A 24,538-nucleotide genomic window follows, 5' to 3' on the forward strand; every position below is an offset into this window, starting at 1 on the left:
CACCAGAGACAGAGAATGATAAAGACCACCCTTCATTGAAGAATTCACTGTAATGGAAGTGAGGCAGTTGTAGCTGTGGGCTTCCACTTCCTCAAAACCCTACACAACAATTCCAGGGATTAACTTAAAGCAAACTAACAAACCCACTCCATGCCCGCCACCCTCCACGAGGCTCCTTAATGGCGGTGAGCCCCTCCAACTCCTCCAAGGCGTCACAACCTCTCCCAGGTGGTAAACGGCCCTACTCAGATTCCTTCTCTTCCAGGCTGCTGGGCGCTGTGTCCTTAGCCTCCCCTGGCGTGTGGCCCTGGGTGAGGGGGCTGCAGAAGGGTGCAGAACAGAAAGTGGAATGGACCTCACACCCCTAGCCAAGGCCCAAGGGCAGCTATGAAGGAAACTGAGCCTGCCTAAGGCTGCAGACTCTGAGGAAAAGGCCTGCCAGGGCCGGGACACTGGTCTGGAATCTGTTTCTCCAGATAGTTTTTCTCCTTTAGGCCTAAATTGTGCATCTCAGGCTCCCTCACCATGTTCCGTGTTCCCTCAGCTTTGCTCCTTCTGGAATCATCATTAGAAAGTCCAGACTAAACTTGAGAAGGACTCTCACGTAGCATGTCATGGGGAAGTAAGGGTCATCAGCTCCCTCCCTGCCATGCAGACCTGATTCCTGCTGCCCTGTCAGCACTCCCACTGAGTTCCCCACCTCCTTCTGTCTGCAGAAGACTCACGTGAAGGTCCCTGTCTCCTAGACAACCCCGCAAAGCCTAATTAATCCACTTTCTTCAAGGAGAAGGCGTGTCTCCATCAGCCAGGTGGAAAGGACGGCAGGGTGCTAGTTAAACTGCTCTCACTGTGACAGGAAAGTCTCCTTGTTCCTTTTCCACTAGGATTTGCCCAAACCCAGGCTTTATTCCTCCCAAAGTCCTCAGGCTACTCTGCTGCAGGAGGCAGGACCCAGGAACCCCAGCCCTGACTCACCTGCATAATGTCTTTCTTGAGGATCCGATCGAAACTCAGCTGACTCATGGGGTAGACGGGCTGCCACTCCTGGGCTTTCTTAGTAGCCACCAGCAGATTGGAGATTTCTGTGGAAGAGAGTGGAGATGTCTGAGCAAGGGAGCGAAGGCCCAAGATTCCAGCCTGCCAATGTCTGCCGAGTCACGGGACTTGCTGAACATATATCTGTGCATTTGCTGGTTCAGTCATTCAACAAATATGTATTAAGTACTTCATTCCTGCCCTCCAGGACCTCACAGACTGATAACAGAGCCACAACTAATCAAATAATTAACCAATCAAGAGGAAAGCTACAATTTGTGCAGCTACTCTAAGGACAGCTATAGGTTGACACAGCAGGATGGGTCCTAGTAGGAGAGGTGAGGGAAGGTTTCCCCAACGATTTCCTGCTCTACCTCCACAGCCTGGTACACAGCAGACACTCAGGAAGTATCTGTTAAATGTGTGAGTAAATAATCAGGGTGTGAGCCGAAGAATGTGAGCTAAGCAGGGAGAAAGAAGCAGTATGTTGGGCCTAAGGAGTGGTAAGAACCAAGGCAGGTAGGAACTAGTTTTGTGCAGAAGCACAGGGCAGGTGACCCAGGGAGAGGGGGGTTGTGCCTGAACCTCTCGGGGCTCCCACGCTGCCTGAACCAAGGAGGCACTTACTAAATATTTGCTGACTGTACAGACTGTGAGTGGACCATGCCCCAAATTCTACTGATTCAAACAGCAAGCCAACACAGTTCAAAATCTGCCAGGCCAGGGTCACACTGGGAATTAACAATCCATGGAAGTCACCTTCCCCCTACTGAGCCACTGCAAGTTGCAGGGTATGGGGGGAGCCTCTTCTAGATTCTAGTGAGAATGTTCTGGGAACCTCTGAGGATTTTTATGTTGTCATCAGTTAGCGGCTGAGTACCAGGCCAATCTCTCAAATCCTCACCACCCTGAGAGGCAGGGTTTGTTGTCCTTTTCTTTTCTCTAAGCTCACATCTTCTTGACGCTTTCTCTGTGCCAGCCACTGTCCTAAGAGTCTCACCACAGTAACTCCTTGTTCCTCATGGCATTCCTTTGAGGCATATATTATTTCTTATGCCCCTTTTAGAGTCAGAAAACAGAGATTCCAAATAATTAAACCATTTGCCTAAGGTCAGGTAGCTACCGTGTTTCCCCAAAAATAAGACCTAGCCGGACAGTCAGCTCTAATGCATCTTTTGGAGCAAAAATTAATATAAGACCCAGTCTTATATTCTACTATGTTATATAAGACCCAGTCTTATTTTACTATAATATAGTATAATAATAAAGACCCGGTCATATATTAATTTTTGCTCCAAAAGATGCTTTAGAGCTGATTGTCCGGCTAGGTCTTATTTTCGGGGAAACACGGTAGTAGTCCCCAGACCTGAGTCAGGGTTTACTCCAGTCTCTTACCTTCTTCCCACTGCACCCCTGGCCCTAGTGGGGGGTACAAATCTGGGGACCAGAAACTGGGTTCAGGTACAAGTTCCCCTTGTTCTCATATCAGGAGTCTACTCCGTTCTTTATCCTGACTCTACACTGTTACCCAGATTCAAACAGGCAACTCACAACTGCCCTGACGGAGAAAAGACATCAGGGAAGGGCCACTTGAATGGCATCCCCGGGGAAGGGCTGGGACAATAGAGGTGTTTGGGAAATCAGAGAGGAGGATGGGAACAGGAGCAGTTATGGGCTAATGATTTGCACGGCTGCTTCGGAGAACACAGCACGAGGGCCATCCCTGGGAGTGGGGGGGCCATGTGACCTCCACGCACCCGTTTGTCACTAGATAAATGGGGGACTCGGTTGTGCCCCTGGTCGGGCTGCTGTGAGGGATAACGAGAGGCTGCAGGTGAAGGGCTTACTTCAGTGCCTGATGCACAGTGAATGTCCCATACTTGGCAACCACTGTGATTATGGCCAGTATTACCCCTCAGCAACACTGGCCTTGTTTACCAGCGGTGCCTTGAGCCTTGGCAAAGTCCTGCCAGAGCTGAAGGTGTACAAATCAAGCACCAACCTGGACCCCACAGATGTGACAGGATCAATGGTGACTGGGCCAGTGAGTGCTGTGGGCCCCTATCTCTTTCTTAATTAACATGGTCACCTCAGACTTGGAGAGGGGCCGTGGGGCTGGACGACACACAAGAAATGGTGGACTTCACTGGCGCACTCACTCTGAGGGGCTGCCTGCTGTTTCTTTATTCCATGAGGAGTTTCTCAGTTGTGTTTTTCAAGTGGGTAACCCTGGCTGGGGTCTGGCCATCAGAACCTTGTGGTTAGAAGGGCAGTGACACTAAGGAACTCAAAATGACATTCTCTTTAATTTTCATGATTTCACCACTTCTCTAATTTGCAGGTGGCAGAGGAAGATAGAGGGCTTCTGAGGGCCTACATGAGAAGCCTCACACATGGGGCTTCTTCTTCCTGTCCCACCTCTAGTTCCTCTCCTTCCTCCCCAGTCCCCACATTCTCCAACACCCCGGAGCAGGAGAACCGGCCCTTACCCCAGAGTCCTGGGCTGATGGCTCTACCTGCACCTTTGCAAAGACAGTGTGATAAAGGCCAAAGATCACTGGAGTTGGAGTCAGAAGCCATGAGTTCAAATCCCCACTCTTCCTCTAATACCTAAGTGAGCTTGGGCAAGTATAATCGGGATAAAAACATACTCTTGAGTTGTCCTGAGGAGTAAATGACTTAATATATGAAAAACCCTCAAACACTGCCTGGCAAATTGCAAGCAATACTAACACATATAATCGCTATTACCCTCATCATCACTGTCTATTGCTACTATTACTGTAACTACTACTGATACTGTAACGACTACTAGCTGTGTGGCCTTGAGCAAGTTACTGAACATCTCTGAGCCTCAGTTGCCTCATCTTTATAACAGCTACAAAGAGCGATTACGTAGGTGAAAGAAATGCCAATAGGCACGTACACTGCTTGTACCCACCAATGTGGCAGCTACCGCTGCAGTTACTCCCTTGACGGCCATTAGTGAATGCTGAATTCTGTGCTGGGTGCTGTGCTTCCCATGAGTCACAGAGTGGAGAGTGAGAACCAGATCCTGTCTTACGAGTTCACAATCAAGTGGGAGAGACAGACACATACTCAGTGCTTGGAGCCTCAACAGAAAGCCACGAGAGGGGTTCTAGTCCATTCCTGTGCTTCTCCCTCCACAGCCACTGGCTCCCAGGTCTGGGCGAGTAGGGGTGGTGGTAGCTACCTCAGAGACCAACCCAGCTGATGTCTGCAAAGAATCACGTCGCCATCTCCCACCTGCTACCACTTCTCTCTTCCTGTGGCTGCAGTTCTCCATGTCCTTAACACACCTACAGACCACTAATTCTTAGGGGGGAAAAACAAAACAAAAAACGCGTCTAATACCTGGAAGGAGAGTAAATAGGGCCGTTGGGCTTTAAGGTTTTAACTCCCTCTGGAGGTCTCACGGCCAAGTGGCAGATGTGTTTTTACCTCTGCTGAACATCTTCGAGCACAAAAACAAAGGCTGCAGTTACTCCGTGAGGCTGGCAGGAAACCCTATCTGATCAACAAGAACACAAGTCCTTCCTCTTTCACTAAATTCAGTGACAGTCCCTTGCTGGGAGACCAAAAAGTGATTCAAACGTCAAGAACCCAGGCCCTTTATGTCCTGGTACTGCTTGCTCTGACCACCCCTGAAGTGAGGACTCACAGAGGCATTTCCTTTAAAGGGACAAGATAGGTCTCACATAGACCCCTCAGCGCACCTTCAACCACACTTACGGGGGCCTCGGGAACAATGGTGCTGCCATTTCCTTGAGGCCTGACCCCCTACTAAGAGAAGGATCTGACATATGCAGGGCAGCACCCTGCGGCGGGGGAATGTCAAAAACAGCAATACTTGGGGCAGCCGGATGGCTCAGTGGGTTAGAGCGCAGGCTCTGAACAACAAGGTTGCCGGTTCAATTCCCGCATGGGATGGTGGGCTGCACCCCCTGCAACTAAGATTGAAAACGGCGACTGGACTTGGAATTGAGCTGCGCCCTCCACAACTAGATTGAAGGACAACGACTTGGAACTGATGGGCCCTGGAGAAACATACTGTTCCCCAACAAAAAATTAAAAAAAAAAAAAAAAAAAAAAAAGCAATACTCAAGGTACCTGGCATTCAGGATAGACCTGGCATCAAACTTCTTTGACCTTGACCTTCAATAAGACCTACTTCACTTCTCTAGGTCTCAGTTTTCTTATCTACAAGAAAACTTAGACTAGACAACCCCTAAGTGTCTTTCCAGTTCTCACATTCTGAGAGGTGACGAATCCACCTGCAGGACATCAGTGACACACTCATGGGGCATTAAAAAGAGCAGCTAAGCTCCTCACCCCCTCCTACCCTCTTACTCCCTGATCCTCCCATGGCTCCCCACTGCCTAGAGGATAAAGTCCCAGCTCCGTGGTGTGGCATCCACGGCCGCCCATGATCCCAAACCTCTCCCTTCCCGGTCTCCCCTCCCCGTTCTTTCTCACTTCACCTAACACAGTAGCCCTCCAGAACCTTGCTGCCGCCTCTGCTTTTGCCTGCCGCTTTGCCCTGGCTCATGCTCCCTGGGACGTGCCCTTAGGTAACTGACAAGCCCCCACTCACTGTCCAACACTCAGTTCAAGTCCTGCCTCCTCTATGCAAGCCTTCCATTCCCTGAGACTCAGGGATGTTCACCATCGCTTCTTTACGAGCCCAAGGTCTGATACGTGTATGTGTTGATTTAAAAGACCTAGCACATCCGGCAGTGCTCACATCCCTGTAACATTTTCTGTATTAGATAGAAAACCCTTGGAGAGAGAGCAGGACTGGGTGTCGGGCATTTCTGATTCTTTACATCTAATATAGTTCTTGGCTCACAGAAGACATGCCAGGAACCTTTCTCAGATAAATAAACAGGAGAGTTCGACAGGGGAACTCTCAAGACATTTTATCTTAAAGAAGTTTCTGCTTACGATTCCTAAACATGCCTCTTCCTGCAGCTTAGTAAGGATGCTGAGGAAAGGAGTATGTTTTTTTCTATAGAAAATGCTCACACTTGAAGAATTAGGAACAGACGTGTAACAAAACTCAATGAAAGACACCTAGAAACTGTGGGGAGGGGCCAGTTCCTTCAGAGCAGCCAGCTCCTTGGGTGGAGCTGGGTCTCGGCGCATGGGAAGCACGCAGGGCATCACTGAGGGGACACGGGGACACCCACCTCGGGGCTTGGGCTGGCAGCAGCGCTTCAGCACGAAGCTGATGTTGTCTGTGCGCAGAATCTGCTTCTTGAGGTGGCTCATGAGGTCCCCCAGGCTGGGGAAGCTGTGGTCCGAGCCGTGCAGGCTGTAGCGACCCTTCTGCACCTCGATCTGAAAGTTCTTGAACTGTTTCTGGCCACCCAGTACCTGCCGTTCGGGAATAGAACCAGAAATGATTTGCTTTAAAAGGGGGGTTGGGAAAATGTACCACGGGGTCTGGACGACTAGGGTAAGAACAGAGGAAGCTGGGTGAAGGCTATAAGGAAACTCTGCTGCCATCTCTGTAACAGGTCTGTAAATCTAAACTTACTTAAAAATGAAAAGTTGATCAAAAGCAAGTTAGCAAAACTATATGCAACCAACAAAAGGGAGACAGCACACACAGAGCAGTGATTTCCCGGAAAGCAGCACTTGGTTTTGGACCTACGGGATGAAGTTCATGGAAATACCAACCTCATGGGACTGTCGCTACGATTACATGACATGGTGCACGTAAAAAACCTGGGAAGCACTTTATAAAGGCTAGCAAATATTATTATACATGAAATAATAATTACTGCAGCAAAATTTATCCAGGAACTGCCTCAAACTGAATCCTTCCAGGCCTCATGTCTATCTGAGGAGAACCTCAGCTGTCTGGTCCAGTTTCAGGGTTCCATGGTGCCACAGAGAGGAAATACAGGCACAAATTTTCCTTCAGGGGCACTTTTGGCACAAAGGAAACTATTTTAGTGGTTAGCAATGAGAGCCAGAAAGATCTATTTATGGCATAAATTAGGACAAGATGCCACAGCTTCTTCGTATGTACAACGGGGATAATATCAAATAAAGTAGTAGGAGCATTCTTTCTGTTTTCCCCAGGTCCTTGTTTTCCCCAGGTAAGGTAACACCAGGTAGACAGACCATGTCGCTGAATGGTCTTGGGACAGGACAGGTCAGGTCAGGACCTGCCTCAGGAGGAGACTGGGCTGTCTCATGCATCCATGCATGTTAAAAACCTTCAACTTCCTCCAAAGACTAATGAATACACAAGAGAGACATCCTGCCAAGGCAACAAGCCTGACAAGTTCTGAGCCATCGTGCCTGTCGAGCCAGGGGACCTAGTCGTACAGGAACACCCCCAGGGAGGCGGCCGCCCGTAGAGGCGGCCTAGGACACCTGGCAGCACTGGGTACCTTCTGCCACTTCCTCTGCCCTCTCTTGACGGCGTACAGTCCCCAGGGGTTCTCTGGTACTTTTCCTTTCTGTGTCTGAGGTCTTCAATATGCTGATGTGCTGACTTCCGTCTCACAGGCCCCTCCCACCCCGGTTCTCCAAATTCATCTTAAACCCAATCAACGTTAGTGTATTTATTTGGGCTAATTCTGTAAAACTCATTTGTCTTTTAAAATATTCCATTTCTTGTATTTTGAAAAGCATTAGATGAATCACAAAGACATTTGTGGTCCAGTGAGGTAAAGGCAACAATTCTGGCTTCTATCTTAGCCGTCAGGATTTCTCTCACAACATCCTGGCTTCCAGCGACAGCTGAGTCACTAACAGACATCTCCACGTGTCTAAACATGGGACAGAAGTATGTCTGTCAAAATGTCTGAAGCTACCATCTGGGGAACACTGTGTTAGGCCAGCTGCCAACGTGGCCTTCTCGGCACTGGTTTGTACCAGCGAATGCCACACACACACACACACACATACACAGCTCTGGGGCTCTGCTGATTTTGGCACTGAGGATAGAATAAGTCAGTCTAAACAGTTACACGACACTTTGCAAGTGTCTGGTATAAACTGGTTTTCTGGTCGTGTTCCACCTCCCAGAGCCACGGTGGACCCCTGCCTTGGGTCATCGGAAGGAAGATAAAAAGGGGCCATGAGGGAGAAAGGTTACAGGGTCTGGCTGCTCAGGACCAGTCTCCTTTGGGCAAGCAGGTTGCCCGTCGGAACTGCCAGGGATTTTTCTCAGAGACCCAGGCTTTTCCAACTCTACCCCCTCAGAGGGGTCCTCTCTGCAGCAGCTCCTGGACCAGATTGCACTGGATGCCCGGTGGCCACATGGCTTGACCCCCACCCACGCCTTGACTGACCTCAGACTTTTCAAAGCAGGTGACGGTCATGAGGATGTTGTCAAAGTCGGTGCAGCTCCACCGCAGGACGTACATCCCCTCCTCGCTTCCTTCTTGCCGCAATTTATTGATGGCGTATTCTGTGCTAGAGGGAGAGAGAGGCAAAGGGACAAATAGCTCACACCCACGAGGAGCACTCTGAACCCCAGGGAATAGCCACACCCCTGCAACACCTCGAGTCTTACGGCCTTGTTGCCTCACGTGCCCTGGGTCCTAAAGACGCTTGAGGGACACGCCTGTCTTACACTCCTTTGTGTCCCCAGGGCTCATCAGTCCTGGCACACAGAGGGCAGTGGTCAGTTGCTAAATAAATACACGCATGAGGTTACTACACCTGGGGAATGGTGCTCACAAAGTATGGAGGAAAGAAGGCTGACATGGTCGACATGTACCAGAAAGGCAGAGACCCACTGCCCTGTGGTCTGTGACACTTTCACGCCTCTGCCCATGTCGATCCCTCACATTTAGTGCCCTTTCTCCTCTTTCAGACCTGGTAAACCATCCCGGATTCTTCTAAGTTTAACCTGATGTGAATGCTACCTACTGTGAGAAGGCTTCTTAGGCAATGAGTTTCAGACCCCACAGAACATGAAACATTCCTTCATTCATTCATCCATCCATCCATCCATCCATCAAATACTTACTAAGGGCCCAGGATGTGTCCCTGTCTTTATGGAGCTCATATTCTGTGCGGTGAGGGTAGGCAGACAAGAAACAAATGGACACGGAAATACACATAGTATGTCAGGAGGCAATAAATGCCACTGAAGAAAAATAGAGCAGCGTAAGGGAGCCAGGAAGTGTGGAGGGCGGAAGGGGAAGAGGTATCATTATTTTATAAACGGTGGTCGGGGAAGACTTCACCGATAAGGTGATACCTGAGTAACACCTGAAGGAAGTGGTGGCTGTGTAGGTTCTGGAGCAAGGGCATTCCAGGCCACGGGACAAGCAAGTGCCAGGGTCTCCGAGCCTAACTGTGGGTGGGATATTTGACAGACTTGCTTTCCTGTAAGACTCAACCCTTTGCTCTGCAATTCTCTCTGTGTCTACCTGCCCGTGGGTCTTTGAGCCTGTCTAGGCCAGGGTTCACCCCACTAACAAACTACCTGTTCACAAGGTAACTGGGATAAGGAAGAAGGTGGGAACTGGGTCATGTGGAAGGCAGCTGCCGGGATGCTTCCCCAAATATATTTTGCTCTGGAAAGGGAGACTCAGAAGAAACACAGTAGCTATTTTCCTTTACCTGAAGGACAGTCATATGGAAGAGGAAGGAACCTTCCCTTCTTGCCTCCTTATTTGAATTCTGCCACTTGAATCCCTGTTGTTTCAAGTGGCAGAATTCAAATGAAGCGGCAGAAGTTACAGAGAGGCAAATTCAATGCCAGATCAGAAATGTACTGTGTTTCCCCGAAAATAAGAGCTAACTGGAAAATAAGCCCCAGCATGATTTTTCAGGATGACATCCCCCGAACATAAGCCCTCATGAGTCTTTTGGAGCAAAACTTCATATAAGACCCGGTCTTCAGTACAATCAAGCAAAAAAATAAGAATAAAGTATAAAATTTTGAAAAAAAAAAAAAAAAAAAAGACCCGGTCTTATTTTCGGGGAAATACGGTATGTGTGTTGGTAATTTTTAGAGCTAGAATCCACTGGCTGCCTCGCGTGGCATTCATTAAGTCCTCCACCACCAGAAGTATCTGAGCACAGGCTACACGTCCTGAGATGCAAGAGGGGCAAGATATCCAGCAAGGCCCTTTCCAGCACCAAGGCTTGGCCACGCTCAGTGTTCCCACCACTTATCTGACACGTTAGGACACATTGACCCAGGATTCCATTATTTACTACCCTGTATGATGTGGAGATCTGTGTCCTATCTTTCTTGAATCATCCACAATGTTTGGCACAGACAGGGGTCAGGATGTGTGGCACTTCTTGGTCAGGTGTGGAGAAGTGGCGGGAGGGACGGACATTAAACTACGAGGAGACCCAAGTAAGAGAGAAGAGGGGAGGGGCTGCTGCAAGGACCAAGGTAGGAGATGACAGGAAGGCCGGACCAACAGACCAGCAGGGATAAAAAAGAAGGCACCAAATCAGTACTAAGCAACATGCCCAACTGCCCGCAACCTAAACAACACCCCTGCCTGAGGAGGCCACACTCCCCGTCACTAAAATGTGGATTCTTTTCACACCAAGGGCAACTGAGAAGGTTCTAGAACCAACCAGATTGGACCGTGACAGCCGTTCTGTATGTTGTGGACGATCAAGGGGGGAGCCACATCGGTGCAGAGGTAATGATGGGCGTCTGCTGTGAGCCGAAAATAGCCATCTACCAGGGACACAAAGGACAAGGCCTCCTCGTGGGAAGCGAGCTTCAGTTCCTGGTGAGAGAAGAAATGCCCGTGGTTACATCATGTGCTACCATCTTAAGCAGCTGACTCTATGGAGAGTTACACAGTGAGAAGGTATTCATATTTAAAACTCAATGGAGAATGCGTGACCCCAAAGGAAAACTCCTTTTGTTGACAATAGCGGTAACCCTTGCATTTATATAGGACTTTGACTACTCATCCCTTTCTGAGCTATTATCTCAAAACTATTGGATGAGGTACAGTGTGTTTGTATGTGAGAAAGCGAGGAACGGGAAGCTGTGGCAGGCAGGAGACCTGTGAAGCTGCCACTTAGGTCCAGATGGAAAAGCAGGCCAGAATGAAGGGGGTGGAGGTAGAAAAGTCGAAATGGGGGGAGAGGAGCGTGTACACAAGGTACCCTGGTCTTGGCACTAAGCAATGACTGACTCAGCATCACAGCTACTTTAGAAAAGGAAGCAGAGCACAGGTACTTCGTCTCATGCAGAGTTGGTCAAGAAGGTGAAACTCCTGGATTTTAATCCAGGAATGGCCCCAGATACAACGATGAGGTTGCTAGACATAGTCCAGGGACCTCTGAGGGTTTGGAGGAGGCAGAGAGTCTCACTCAAAGCAGGAGAGGCAAAAGTGGGGAAGAGGGAGGGAATTTCCGTGGGAAGAAGGTTTGCAGAAAAACACTTGGAGGTGACGACAGGTAGTTTTTTTTGTTTTTTTGTCTTGATCATACAGCCCTGAGCAGAGGTTGTCCATCTCAGAGGAGCCAAGGGGTCAACTAGGAACATCTCCTGGGGAAGGAAGGTACGTAAAGCCATGATTTAGAGCTTTGACTCCCAAAAGTATTCCAAAGCACCTGAGTCTTCAGAGAAGGGCAAAACACTACTTAAGAATAAGACTCTTTACACAGCACTGGTGAAAAAAGAGGCTAGTGGCAGAGAAAAACAGACCAGGGAAGGAGAAAGGGGGCGGATATAAGCAACAAGACAGGGTAGCGGGAAGGGGGCCTCGTCACAGTTGGCTGTGACGCCAAGGACAGGGAGCTCTAGGCCTGTGAGTCAAGGAGGCCACCACAGGGACGGTGATTCAGGAAGCAGACTTTGTGCTGAATGTGCTTCCTTTCGGGGATGACCTGGCATCCACCTGCAGATCCCCAAAGACAAAATTCAAGATGGTCTAGCTTGGGCAGCCCTTCATCTAGTCATATATGAGTGAGACCACGTAAGTCATATATGAGTGAGAGTAGAAGTCTGCATGGAAACGGGAGACATCAAGGAGATGCAGAGAAGAGAGAAATCAAGAGATGATGTGATAGCAGGCGAGCATCATGCTTTCCAGAAAAAACCAGCAGCCAAAGTATTGCCTGATCAAAGGACTTGGACATCCCTGGCTGTGAAGGGACGAGGGAGTGACATAAAGAGGAGAAAGCATCGCAGTGTTGAACCTGCCTCCACAGGTTCTGGAGCCAGCGTGGCTGGGTTCTGACCTCAGTATCTCCACTTGCTGTTCTGTGTAAGCCTATGTAATCCTCGTGTTTACAGGTCCCAAACTGCCAAAGACTGGCAAGCGCAAAGGGTTCAGCCTAAAAGCTGTGTGACGATGGGTACGTTAATCTTTCTGTACCTCGGTTCCCTCCTCTGTAAAAAGGGGCTAATAACAGAGCCACCTCATAGGGTCAACATGAAAATGAAAAGAGTGGAGACTTGTCAAGCATTTAGAATAGGAAGTGCCTAGCATGCAGTAAGAGCTAGTGTTTGTAAAGAAAAATAACATAAGGGGGCGAGCAAGTATTTATTTCCTCCTGACTTCCTCCTGCTCCCCTACCCAGCTTGGCCCAGAGTCATCGGCCCATGTGGTCAGAGTACGCTCTGACTTCGATGACAGGTGCACCCACTGGGTGCCAGACTTGAAACTCTGTCAGCCAGGACAGGATAGGGGCAGGCCCACAGAAACTGTACCAGCTGGCCGCTGCTTCTCCTCCTCGGCCATGTATCTTCCGAGTTTGGCCACGTGCAAGAGCCAGATCACAGGTGTGCCAAGCTCCCCCTCACTACAGAGTCTCTGGGGAAGAGAACGTTGGGGAAACCGAAGTAGCACAGGCAGAACCGCCACTTCCTCACTCTGTAACCCTGGACAAGTTTCTGCACCTCTCCATGAGTCTCAGAGTGTCCACTGGAAACAGAGCCAAAATTCCTACATCGAAGGTTCTTGTAAGGACCGAAGAGGATAATGTAGACACAGAATATATAACACAGCCCAGGATCTATAATATACCGAATGAGTAACACTTATTTTCACGTTTTCCCTCCTTCCATTTCCACCTTCCCACTAGCATCTACCTGGGCTGTTCTACTTCTTTCACCTCACGGTTTGCTGCGGTTTCCTGATGACATTACTGTATGTTTATTGTTAAAATGGGGTGTGGGGGGGCTGTTGTTTGGGGAATAAGAAAATTAAAACCACTCATAATTCCACGGTACATAATAACTGTTACTATTTTATTATTTTTCTAAGAGCATGTGTAGGTACACACATACCTTCTCAAAAATGTTTGAACAAAATTGGTGCTGTTCTATAGGGAGCTTTATAGTCTGCTCTTTTCCCTCTACAAAGCATTTTTCCAGATTATTTAAAAATTCAGCAATTTATTTATATAATATTCTATTACTCAGGTGATTTATGATTTATTTACCCATTCTATTACTGTATATTTAGGTTATTTTCTGTATTTTGATACTGTAAATACTGTTGGAATAAACATGAACGTTCAGAGATCACTGCCTGCATCTCTTACTGTTTCTGGAAGACAGAGCCCTAGACTCTTGAATGGAGGAATATGTAAAGAATTTTAACACATGGAGCTAAGCTGCTTTCCAAAGGGTACATACACCAAGACAAGTTACTCTAGTTATAAAAGGGTGACTGTCTGTTCTAAACCATATCACCAGATTAACACACTCTTTGCCAAATTTTAGGCAAAACCTGGTATTTCCCTGGTGCTGACTACCTGCACTTTGTACGTACTGTCTCGCCAGCCCGTTCTCCCCACATTTGTCAGCTGTGACTTCCCTGACACAAACATGTACATTGTGGCAGGGTTCCCACTTCCCCTGCCAAACGGGCCTGCCTGTCTAGAATACGCCCTCCAGTGACACCAAAGGAGAGGAAGTGAGATTGACCCCCTTCCTCTGTCCGAGAGTCACTTGGGTGTGCCTGACACCACGATGAGACTTGCCACCGCGGCCACAGCCACCCGCCTGACCGTCTGCTAACGTGCAAAGTGGGGCTTCCCACCGCCCTCACCCCAGCTCAGCAGAGAAGCCGTGCACGTGTCCTGGAGGGAAACGCTGACCTCCACCCATCTTCTGTGCCTTCACACTCACTAAGATTTGTGAAATATTGATGCTGAAATATCGTTGGGAGAGGAGCAAATGCTGAAAGATACACACATTTGCAAGACCAAAGGAAGACACTGGGATGTACCGGTGTAAACGCCAAAACCTGACCTCAGTCACGTCAAGGTCAGCCACAGGGGCTTTGGACTTCAGTAAGATAATCATCAGACTTCCTGTGAAAGGCATGTGCCGCGTAACTGTCCTCGCCTCACCAGATCCAGACCGAACGGCTTCTGGAGCAAACTTACCATTTTTTTGTTGTCCTGCTTATTAATGCTGACAACAGATTCCTTTATTACGATGTGGGTGATTTCGGGGAAGTAAGAAAAATTGCTCCACTCTTCCCGGATTTTGTTTCTCTCCTCATCCTTCTTGTGTTTATTTTCCAGTTTTTTCCGTTTCAGTTTATTTTTTTCCTTTTCAACAGGGATAACCTGGTAACAAGCATAAAAGTGACAGAGTTACATTGGCTTTCTCCTTTTCTATTGGTAAAAAGATCAGTGCTTCTGGGAAAGCAATGCAGAGCCTCCAACCTCGGGGGAGAGCACCAGCACGCCTGGACTTACAGAGAAACTGGGAGAAACAAGGATCACAGTTTTGGGTCCTTCTCAGGGAGGCCTGGGATTGTACGCTTGGAGACCTTCATGAAGACACTGACTAACCTCTTTACATCATCTCTAATGTACAAGTACACTCAGAAAGGGAAATGGATGTCCGCTAGACATGTATCTACAATGAGGGCCCCGCACTTCTGGACTGATGTGTGTGTTTCAACAGAGGCAGAGAACCTGTTCCTCCCCAAATGTGACTGGACAGAACATGGGCTTTCTCCTTGTCTATCACCAACTGTCGTGACTTTATGACAATATTCAAGCCAAAATTTTCAAGAGAAGGTATAAATGCCATGCTTGAATAATCTAGGGAGTCACATGTATCTGCACGGGTTTAAATATTTTGTGTAGCCTGAGTCTTAAAGACTAGAGATCTGGGGTAAGACCCTGCCCCTGCCAGTTACTAATTAGTTCTTTCACCTCGTTGAGCCTCCATTTCCCCATCCAAAAAGCAGAGATTTTACATCTTCACAAGGTCCTTTGAGGATTAGGTAAGTTTTCATTAACATAGTACCTACCATATAGAAAGCACTCAGTAAGTGTTAGTCATTGTTATTTTAGCAAGAGAATAAAACAGGAGAAGAAAATCTCACCTTTACTTTAATATTATTATTTACAATAATAATAATGATGATAATAGCAGATACAATAATTTACTGAACATTTATTACATGCCAGGCTCTGTGCTAAATGACATTTAGTTCTCTCACCAAACCTATGAGGTAGGTACAGTATCTCCATTTTACTGATAAGTAATACGGGGCTGATATAGGTGAAGTAACCCTCCCAAGGCCATGTAACTATAAATAATGGAGCTAGGATTTGAACCAGGTTGAGTTAGGTTTAAAACCCACGCTTTGAAACCACTCTGCTCTACTGCCTCCTTCGACAAACACTTCAAAAAGAAGCTTCAAATTGAAAAATCAGTTATCCTATTTCATGGAGCCAGAGGCATAAGTTCAATTTTTGGCACAATCATTTATCAGTTATGACCTTGGACAAGTTTCTTAACTTCTCTACTTCTCTATGCCTCTTTGTGTCCATCTATAATTTAGAGATAATGGCAGTATTCCCCTCAAGGTTTGTTTCTTTGTTCATTTTTTGTTTTTAAGGAATAAATGAGTTGGTGCACATAAAAAGCATCGAAAAGTACTTGGTGCGTAGTAAGCACTCGGTAAACATCTGCTGTTCTTATTATATTATTATATATTATATGTGTTACTCTGTTTCTCTATGTCCCTATAGAACTCAATAAATACTTATTTAGATCTCCTGCTACATGGACGCAATAAAAGGTGAAGGATTCTGGTCTCTAGCCTAACTAAACTCAGCCCACAAGGGTAATGGGTAGCAAACAGATTAATACAACTGGATCAACAGAACACGCCCTGTGACCCAGGAGGCCCTGCTTTCATCAGCCACCTATTCCACTTACATTTGGTTTCTGTCTCCACTGGATTCCAAGATTTCCAGTCACCATCACTTCATAGTAGAGAACATTTCCACTGTCGTTTGGATGAAACCAATTCATCTCATTTTCTGATGAAATCAGTAACATGGAGGTCTCAAATATTTCAGCACCATAATGTTTTGTCAAAGTCTCCAACGTAGCCAGGTATTTCACCTTCAGGTCATGTGTGGACACACTGCTGTCACAAATGGTCTTGTTGTTAAATTCCTTGAGGAAATCCTTGAAGACGTTATTTATCCGCATCCTGGTGAGAAGGTTCCTCTGCCTGATGGACTTATTCAATGTTTCTGGAATATATCGCTTGTAGCTAAGAGAAAGTAGAAAAATAATACCTCTTTTTCACATACAGGTTAGCAGAGAATAGTTTGAAAACAAACCCAAATCTATAATCTTCCTTCCATGGGTTGCCAAATGAGAAACGAGGATCTACTCCCACCCAGAGGGTCTGAGAGGGTGGTCAACAGAGACCGGAAGAGAAGAGCAAAGTGCATTCCACAGATTTTACTGAAATGGGGATGCCGACAGGTATCACCCAATTTTCTGGGTCACAAAGGCAGGCAGCAAAACTGCCTTATCTATGTTTCTGCTTGCTGATGTGATGTCACTGTTGCGTGCACATTAATATAGATGTAAACACACGGTTATAAGATTCAGCATCAGTTAGAAAATGGTCTGAAAGGTGTCAAGAGGGATTAGAGAGGCTTTGTATGTTCTATGTACATGTCTGTTTCCTAATTTTTCTTTAAAGGTCACATACTGTTTTAGGAGAAATGGGGAAAACACATAAAAGCTAATTATATCCAAAAGATAATCACATGGTGTTTGCCATGTGAAAATGTCCCAGCTAGATTAAATGGATCAATCAGTAAACTGAAAGGTTATGACCCATCCCGGTGCTCACATGAGAGTATCTATGAGTAACAGAATCTCAACAAACTGATACACTGCTAGAACAGGAGCCAGCTTTAAGGAGAGTAAGAATACCCATGAAAGAAAGAACAAATCTACTGGGGGCCAAACAAGTGGGGAGACGTGTGTGCCTGTTACTCCCCACAGTGAGCACCTGGTAATCCCTGCTGCATGAATGGTTTAAAAACAGTGGACACTGTGAAGTGTGAATTTACCCCCAATAAATGTCGTAATTTTTTTTTTAGATTAATGTAATGGAGGGATGATCAGGGGAGAATTATTAATTTTTTACGTTAGCCTCTTGAAAAAATGAAGAGGAGGTGCCCAGAGCAAAAGCCACAGGAAAAGAGAGAGAGAGAGAGAGAGAGAGAGAGAGAGAGAGAGAGAGACAGAGACAGAGAGAGACAGAGACAGAGAGAGCCCGCGCACGCGCAAAAGTAGCAATACAGCATGTATCTAAGCAGTCTGTGCCTTACTGAGGAGCAACTTGTAATCTGCTCCAGACTCTGGTCAAGGGCAGAGGAGGTCTACTCAAGGTCAAAGAGACACAAGAAGTAACCTTATGAGAACATGCATGCTGCCTATCACAACTATTACAGCTATAAATAATTTCCTCTTCAAAATGAGACTGTCTTCATTTATGATAATTACATCTTACTGAAAAAAAAATTATATTTCATAGGTGAGTGGAAATTACCATGTTTCCCCGAAAATAAGACCTAGCCAGACCATCAGCTCTAATGCGTCTTTTGGGGAAAAAATTAATATAAGACCCGGTATTATATTACATTAATTATATTATAAAACCCAGTCTTACATTATAGTAAAATAAGACCGGGTCTTATATTAATTTCTGCTCCAAAAGAAGCATTAGAGCTGATGGTCCGGCTAGATCTTATTTTTGGGGAAACACGGTATGCAAATTGAATATTTCTTCACAGAGACTTGATCGCAAATGACAGTTTTAAGTGAATACAATTTCCTTAACGTAACAGTTGATCATCTTTCACAACAGCTCTCTAGGGAACTCTACTTCAGGCTAGGGAGGGTAGTAGCTTCCTGTAGAGATATATTAAGGAGCATTTTAAAATACATCCAACACAGAAGGAACAAGTGCAGCGATAGATGGCAATGCTTCCAATGGCAGAGAAGGAAGGGCAGGGTTGGGGGCCACTAATCTGATTGGCAGCCGCAGCCCAGAACTTTCACCCTAGTACAGATGTCAAGGTCATCCGCCAACATTCCACATCAGGACACAATCATAATGGAGCTACCTTTTATAGATATTCTAAGACGACTACTTGGGCTCTGCAGAGAACAGGGGTCAGCTAAAAGCTGGCAGTGGTTAAACTGCGATGTGCGAGAACATGTAAAAATAACACCATTCCCACCGTCAATTCTGTAGCCAGAAAAATGCAATAAATGAGTTAACACATGCAAAGGTTCACCTGATGTCCTTGGGGAGTTCTGGCAACTGCATCTTCTTTATCATGGCGTAGTGGGAGATGGCCAGGACGGCCATCCCCAGGCACTCGTTCTCGATGTCATGCCCGTCCTGCTCAGTCTTGGGGTCTCGGATGGGAGCCAGGCATTTGACCAAATCATACTGGCCCTTTGGAGCAGAGGTGAGAAGAAATGAACCACCATTAAGTTTCAAGAGTCCACCCATGTTTCTGATCCTGAGAAGAAGGTTCTCCACACAGGGAGGTGCCAGCCAGAAAAGCAGTACAGCAACAAGACTAAGGAGATGGGTCGTGTCTCTGGCACCCACGCTCTTTCTCAACAGCTGGGCAGGAAGGGGCTCAGGTGATGATCTCTCTGGCTAATTTATTCATTTAACAAATATTTTTTGAGCATATACTAGGTCCTGGCGAACAGCACGAACACATGAAGCCCTCTCAGGGAGCTTACCAAATAAATGGTGAAAAGCAGCGAGGCCTGGGCTGCGCTGCATCCGGGCAAGGAAAGGCAACAGCTGGCTGGGGTTTGCTCTTTCACTAATTCCACCACCATGAACTGAGATATCCCAGTCTAGAAACTGGGTGTAAAATCGACAAGGCGCCTCACCCAGGCCTGATGTAGATTTAGAAAAGGGGAAGGAGTCCGCATTCCACAGTGCCTCGTTACCACATGTGGTTTCTTCAAAATCTGCTGTTCAAGTTTCCAGTGGTGAAATGTCTCACCAAAACACATCCCCTCACCGATGGAGGTGCCCAGTATTCCAAGAGCCAATGAGGGCTTCAAAAACAAACAAACAAAAAACACTAAAAAGCAATGCCCACCCCCCGCCTTGTGCAGAGTAACGAAGATGATGTCAGTGCCAGCTCCCCTTTATTAAATCCTAACCTCGGTGCCAGACACGCTGCTAGGTTCTTTCATTTACTATTTCACTTCATCTTCACAACAGCTCGAGGAGGTAGATGCTAACTAACATCATCATCTCTACCTAACCGGTGGGGAATCTACGGCACCAAAAGGTGAAATAACTTCATCCATTCATCTGGCAGTGATTGATTCCTGAGAACCAATGACAGGCCAGATGTTATTCTACGTGTTAGGGATATAGCAATAAACCAAAGTACATCCCTGACCTCAGGGAGATTCCATTCTAAGAAGAAAGAATAACAAAATAGAAATAGGTAACATCAGGTAGTTATAAAAAACAAGGTCAAGTAGAAAGATAGAGTGCCAGGGAGGCCAGGGACCTAGTGAGTAGTGGGCTAGAGAGTCAAACGTAGATGTGACTCCGGGGCCACGGTTCTTCGGTACTGCGCCACAGCCACACTCAGTCTTTACGGACTAACTTAGAGCATCCAGTATTCTAAGGGCAAGGAACTCCTTCGCCTTTCTCTAGTTTGAACAGAAGTAGACATGAAGACTGGAGGTGGTATTCCTACATAAGGAAGCCACTCACTTGCCCCAAAGTGACTTTAGTTTACTGGTTTGGGATAAAAGGTTCTCACTGCTGCAGTTCCCCTTCTTTCCAAGACAGAACTTCTTGTTTCTCCCAGATAAGAAAAGGAAACTGACCACTTCCACAAACTACCGAAGAGAAACAACAATCACCTCTGCCAGCAACGTGTGCAGAGCAGAACAAAATCCGAAAGGATTCTATTTGGCTGTGATTTTCTGTACACATACTGGACAACTACCCAGTCAAGTAACTCATTCCTGAAGCTCTGAAAGGTCAGAATCTAATGCAATACTTACTCTTGAAGAATGATGCACTCTTCCTTTACACTTCCTCTCCCAAGAAAGGTAAAAGAATAAACCTCAGATATGATTTTACAAAACTGAGAGGTTGAATTCAAAAGGATCAATCTGAAAACGGCCAGTTAATTTTTTTAACACAGTTATCTGCCCAGGACTGTGTATTTCTCTGTTGTATGTATGGAATGGGGATAATGTGTAATCAGTAACTAACGCTGCACAATGGACTATAACTGCGACACAAAATCACATGTAAAAGTATATCCTAAGGTCCTTGAAAACAGTATGGTGATATTAATAAAAAGCCTGCAAAGAGAAAGTATATCCTAAGGAAGTAACAAATAAAACACTATAAACACGTAGGTATGAGGTTGTTCACACAGCCTGTAACAGTGACAGCATAACAGGGAAAACTTGAGAAAAACCAAAATTGTCCAGAAACTAGAGATGAGTTAAATAAATGATGGCTTTCCCCTGGATTCCGCCTCATACTCAACTTCCCACCTGAAACCTTCACTTGTATGTCTCGCAGGCGTCTCCAGAAGAAAACGTCTAATTCCCACCCCTTCTCCAAGCTGTCCCTTTCAGTCTTCCCTATGTAGGAAATGACTCCGTTATCCACCAAACATTCATTGTCCAAAACATAAACCTCAGATCATCTTTGATTATTCAAATTCCCTCACCTTCTACAGCCAACCCCATCAGCAAATCATATTAATTCTATCTTCCAAAGTAACCACAGATCCATCCATTTACCTCCAACTCTCATGCCACTACACCAAGCCAAGCTGGCATTTTCTCCCACCTGGACCAAGGTAGCACGTTCTCAGCTAGTATATCTGGAGTGAGCTCTGGCTGCAGCACAATCCACTTTCCATGTACCGAGAGGAATCATCATTGCCTTCAACCATAAATAAAATCAAACCCTTCCAAATAGTTTTTCATCGCACTTCGGGGAAAAACACAACCCCTTGCCAGCTCATATAAGGTTCTATGTGATCTGCCCCAGGCGGCCCCACCAGTCTCATTCCTTATCACCCTCTCTTCCTTCTCTGGACACTGATTTTCCCGTCAGCTCTGACCTACCTCCGGGCCTTCCCACATTCTGTTCCCTCTGTATCAGATGTTTTCAACCGGGGAGACTTTGCCCCTGAGGGGATATCGGGCAGTGTCTGGAGACATTTTTGACTGCCACAACTGGGGGCACGGTGCTACTGGCATCTCATGAGGCCAGGCGTGTGGGTAAATACCCTGCAACCCCAGGGCATTCCCTAATAACAAAAAAATTATCCAGCCCAAAATGTCAGTAGTGCTGCTCTTGAAAAGCTTTGCTCTACATAGAAGAAATACCTTCCCCACTCCTCCCTGAGAATTGTAGGCTCCTTCTCATTCTTCAAGTTTCGGTATAAATGTCACCTTCTTAGAGAGACCCTCTCTGATCACACTATTTAAGTGATGTCTCCCCAAGCAAGCACCCCCTCCCCGTATTATCACAAAAGCTTTTTTCTTCACAGCATGGCTCACAACTTCTTACGTATTAGCTATGTATCACTTTATTCGCTCGTTTGTTTTTTGTTCGCCCAACTTGAGACCGTGTCTGTCTTGCTCACAGTAGCTGCAGCCCCTCAGCAAAGAGTACACAGACACTCAGTAAATATTTGTTGAATAAACAAATGATTATGAAGTCATTGAAACAACAAAGATCTGTATCTTTGACAATCGAAGGATCAATAGGATGAATAAAAAATCAGCTTATGATATGAACAGTAAGATGTTTTCAGAAACCACGTAGTACATAATATATATGTTTACACGGTAAAATCAGTAAGGATATAAAATATATATATATATATATATATATATATATATATATATATACATGCATATATACACGTATATATGCATGTATATAATCTCAGGGTGATGTCACTTAGGTGACCCTTCTGGCTTTTCTCTAGTGTCTAATCTTTCTTCCACCACCACGATTCAGAGTGGGCACCTCCTTCCTCCACAAACGTTACGAATACTGCCGAGAAGTGCCTTCGTTGGCCCCACTGACCCACACCTTCTCTCTTACAGCTATACTCTGCTCTCTCCATAGAAGGCACTGCAAATGAGAAGTAAACTGGTAGAAGGTGAGGGGAAAAAAGAAAGGAATAGGGAAGACGTGAAGCCTGGAAAACCCAGAAGGGGGATAACCAGCTGCCTAGACATTGAATTGCTGCCTTCCCTCTCCTTACTTGGGGCAAATCCACAGTAGCAAAAACTGCCACAGGACAGGCCATAAAGCATTCTAGTGACCCATTCCAGGAAACCCAGGTTCTGTTGGGCCCAAACTTCTTACCTGAGCAAACAGATACTCCAGGGAGCTGGCGTCAAGGAGAGGGGTTGCATCTGGAACTTTTTTTTTCTCGTAGCCATTTTTCTGCTTCTTTGGAGAATGTCGCCACACCGACTGCTCGTTATCATTAGTCCCATGCCAGTTGGTGAAATAGAACCTGGAAGGCAGGAAAATAACGTCAGTTGTGGGAAAGGGGACCTGGAAACGTGTGGGAAAGGTGTCCTGGTTCTACCCAGAATTATCACTGCTGGAGGCTAAACTTCCCTGAGAAGCAAGCAGACAAACATTTCATCTGTGCAGCACTTCATCGCTTATAAGGTCCTTTTCTTTTTCATTCTTACAAGCTCTCTGTGAAAAGCATCCTGCAGAACCTCGTCTATGACTCAGAGATAAAGTGACTTCCGTAAGATCACAAAGATAGGTCCTCTGACCTTTTACTACATCTTCCTAAATAGGAAAACACCGATGACTAATAGATGTTAGCCCACCAACTCCTTTTACCTCTAATTTTACCTTTAATGATGCCATCCTGCCTTGAATCCAAGACCCATTTTATTCATTTTAACATTTCTAAAATCTAGCTTCATCAGACAGCCAAGATATACAGTGAATATGGCAGTGTTTCCTATTTCCTAGACAGCTGTTATTAAATTGATGGTTTATCTAGGATAAATGGAGTTTTAAAATAGAAGACATACATGAACATTACTATAAGCTTAGCTTGTAGTGTTGTGAATTACATTAATAAGCACTTAATATACATTATGTTATTTAATCCTTATAGCAACTATACAAGGTAGATTTCATTGTTTTTATTTTACAGATGAGGAAAACGAAGGTTCCAAAGGCTAGGTGGCCTAAGCCTACAAGCCCGTTATCTTAACTGCCACTTTCTCTGCCGCCTGTAAGACAAACACAGTGAGTTCTGGCATGTGTGAAAGTATGTGAGCCGAGCTGATCCAGGCTATCTCTAGGCTACAGACTCAGCTGGTGCCTGGGTCTCTCTCCTTTGTCATGCCCACGTGCTGATGAAAAACCACAGCATGGTGGAACAACACATAAAACTTCCTTCCAAAAAGAGCTGCCATTAAACTCAGACTCCTGTCACTGAGCTGTAATTGCAGGCCCTGTGCCAGGCTCTGGGATGCAAAGGGTTCTCCAGCACAATCCCTGCCCTCTGTGAGGTTCCCTGTCTACAGGTCCAGATGGCAATCAGTCAGATCCAACAATAATAATAAAGTAACATGTCATACATGTGACTCATCTGTGACTTTCATGGACCCCCCCCCACACACACATTTTTCCCTTCCTCCATAAAAAAGTTAATTAAAGTTATATTCTACACATGCATTGGTATAAAGATTAATACAATCCAGACTGGATTATATTACATTTTTCCTGATTTTAAATGAAATTAAAACACGTTCGTGGGCCTTAATATCATGAGCCCTAGGCACTGTGCCTGATAGATAAATTGTCCCTGGACATCAGAGTCTCTCAGATAAGGTGCCAACAGAATACCAAGGAGGGAGAAGCTACCCTCCGCTGTCAGGGAAGAGAGAAAAGGTTTAGGAAGGGAAATTGCGATGAGAACCAATAAATGCCAGGCTCCAGAGCCTGGACCATACGCAGAAGGCAGAGGAAAGACTATGGGCAGGCTGATGTGAGGCGGATCCTTCTGGAAGACGCCTCATGGATGATGGACTGAAATGAGAGAGGCCAGGAGACAAGCGCGTGCCTGTGGCAGCAGTCTGGGCAACTGCGTGAGCTGGTGGGGGCAGAGGCGTCAGCTGTCATGCTGGCCACTGAGTCCCCAGTGCCTTGGCGTGTAACAG

General features: G+C 46.2%; 1 protein-coding gene across 1 annotated transcript in view; it reads right to left on the reverse strand.

The window, feature by feature from the left end:
* Positions 1-24,538, reverse strand: part of JAK1 (Janus kinase 1) — a 124,716-nt gene that overhangs the window by 17,572 nt on the left and 82,606 nt on the right. The window contains exons 5-12 of the mRNA XM_033113408.1: positions 22,707-22,860; positions 18,601-18,764; positions 16,208-16,550; positions 14,410-14,595; positions 10,627-10,784; positions 8,367-8,490; positions 6,246-6,432; positions 976-1,082 (exon numbers count right to left, since the gene is read on the reverse strand). Of these exons, the coding sequence (XP_032969299.1) occupies positions 976-1,082; positions 6,246-6,432; positions 8,367-8,490; positions 10,627-10,784; positions 14,410-14,595; positions 16,208-16,550; positions 18,601-18,764; positions 22,707-22,860 (1,423 nt within the window). The remainder of the gene's footprint in view (positions 1-975; positions 1,083-6,245; positions 6,433-8,366; positions 8,491-10,626; positions 10,785-14,409; positions 14,596-16,207; positions 16,551-18,600; positions 18,765-22,706; positions 22,861-24,538) is intronic.

Source organism: Rhinolophus ferrumequinum, chromosome 9 (assembly GCF_004115265.2).
Source record: "Rhinolophus ferrumequinum isolate MPI-CBG mRhiFer1 chromosome 9, mRhiFer1_v1.p, whole genome shotgun sequence".
Lineage (NCBI taxonomy): Eukaryota > Metazoa > Chordata > Mammalia > Chiroptera > Rhinolophidae > Rhinolophus > Rhinolophus ferrumequinum.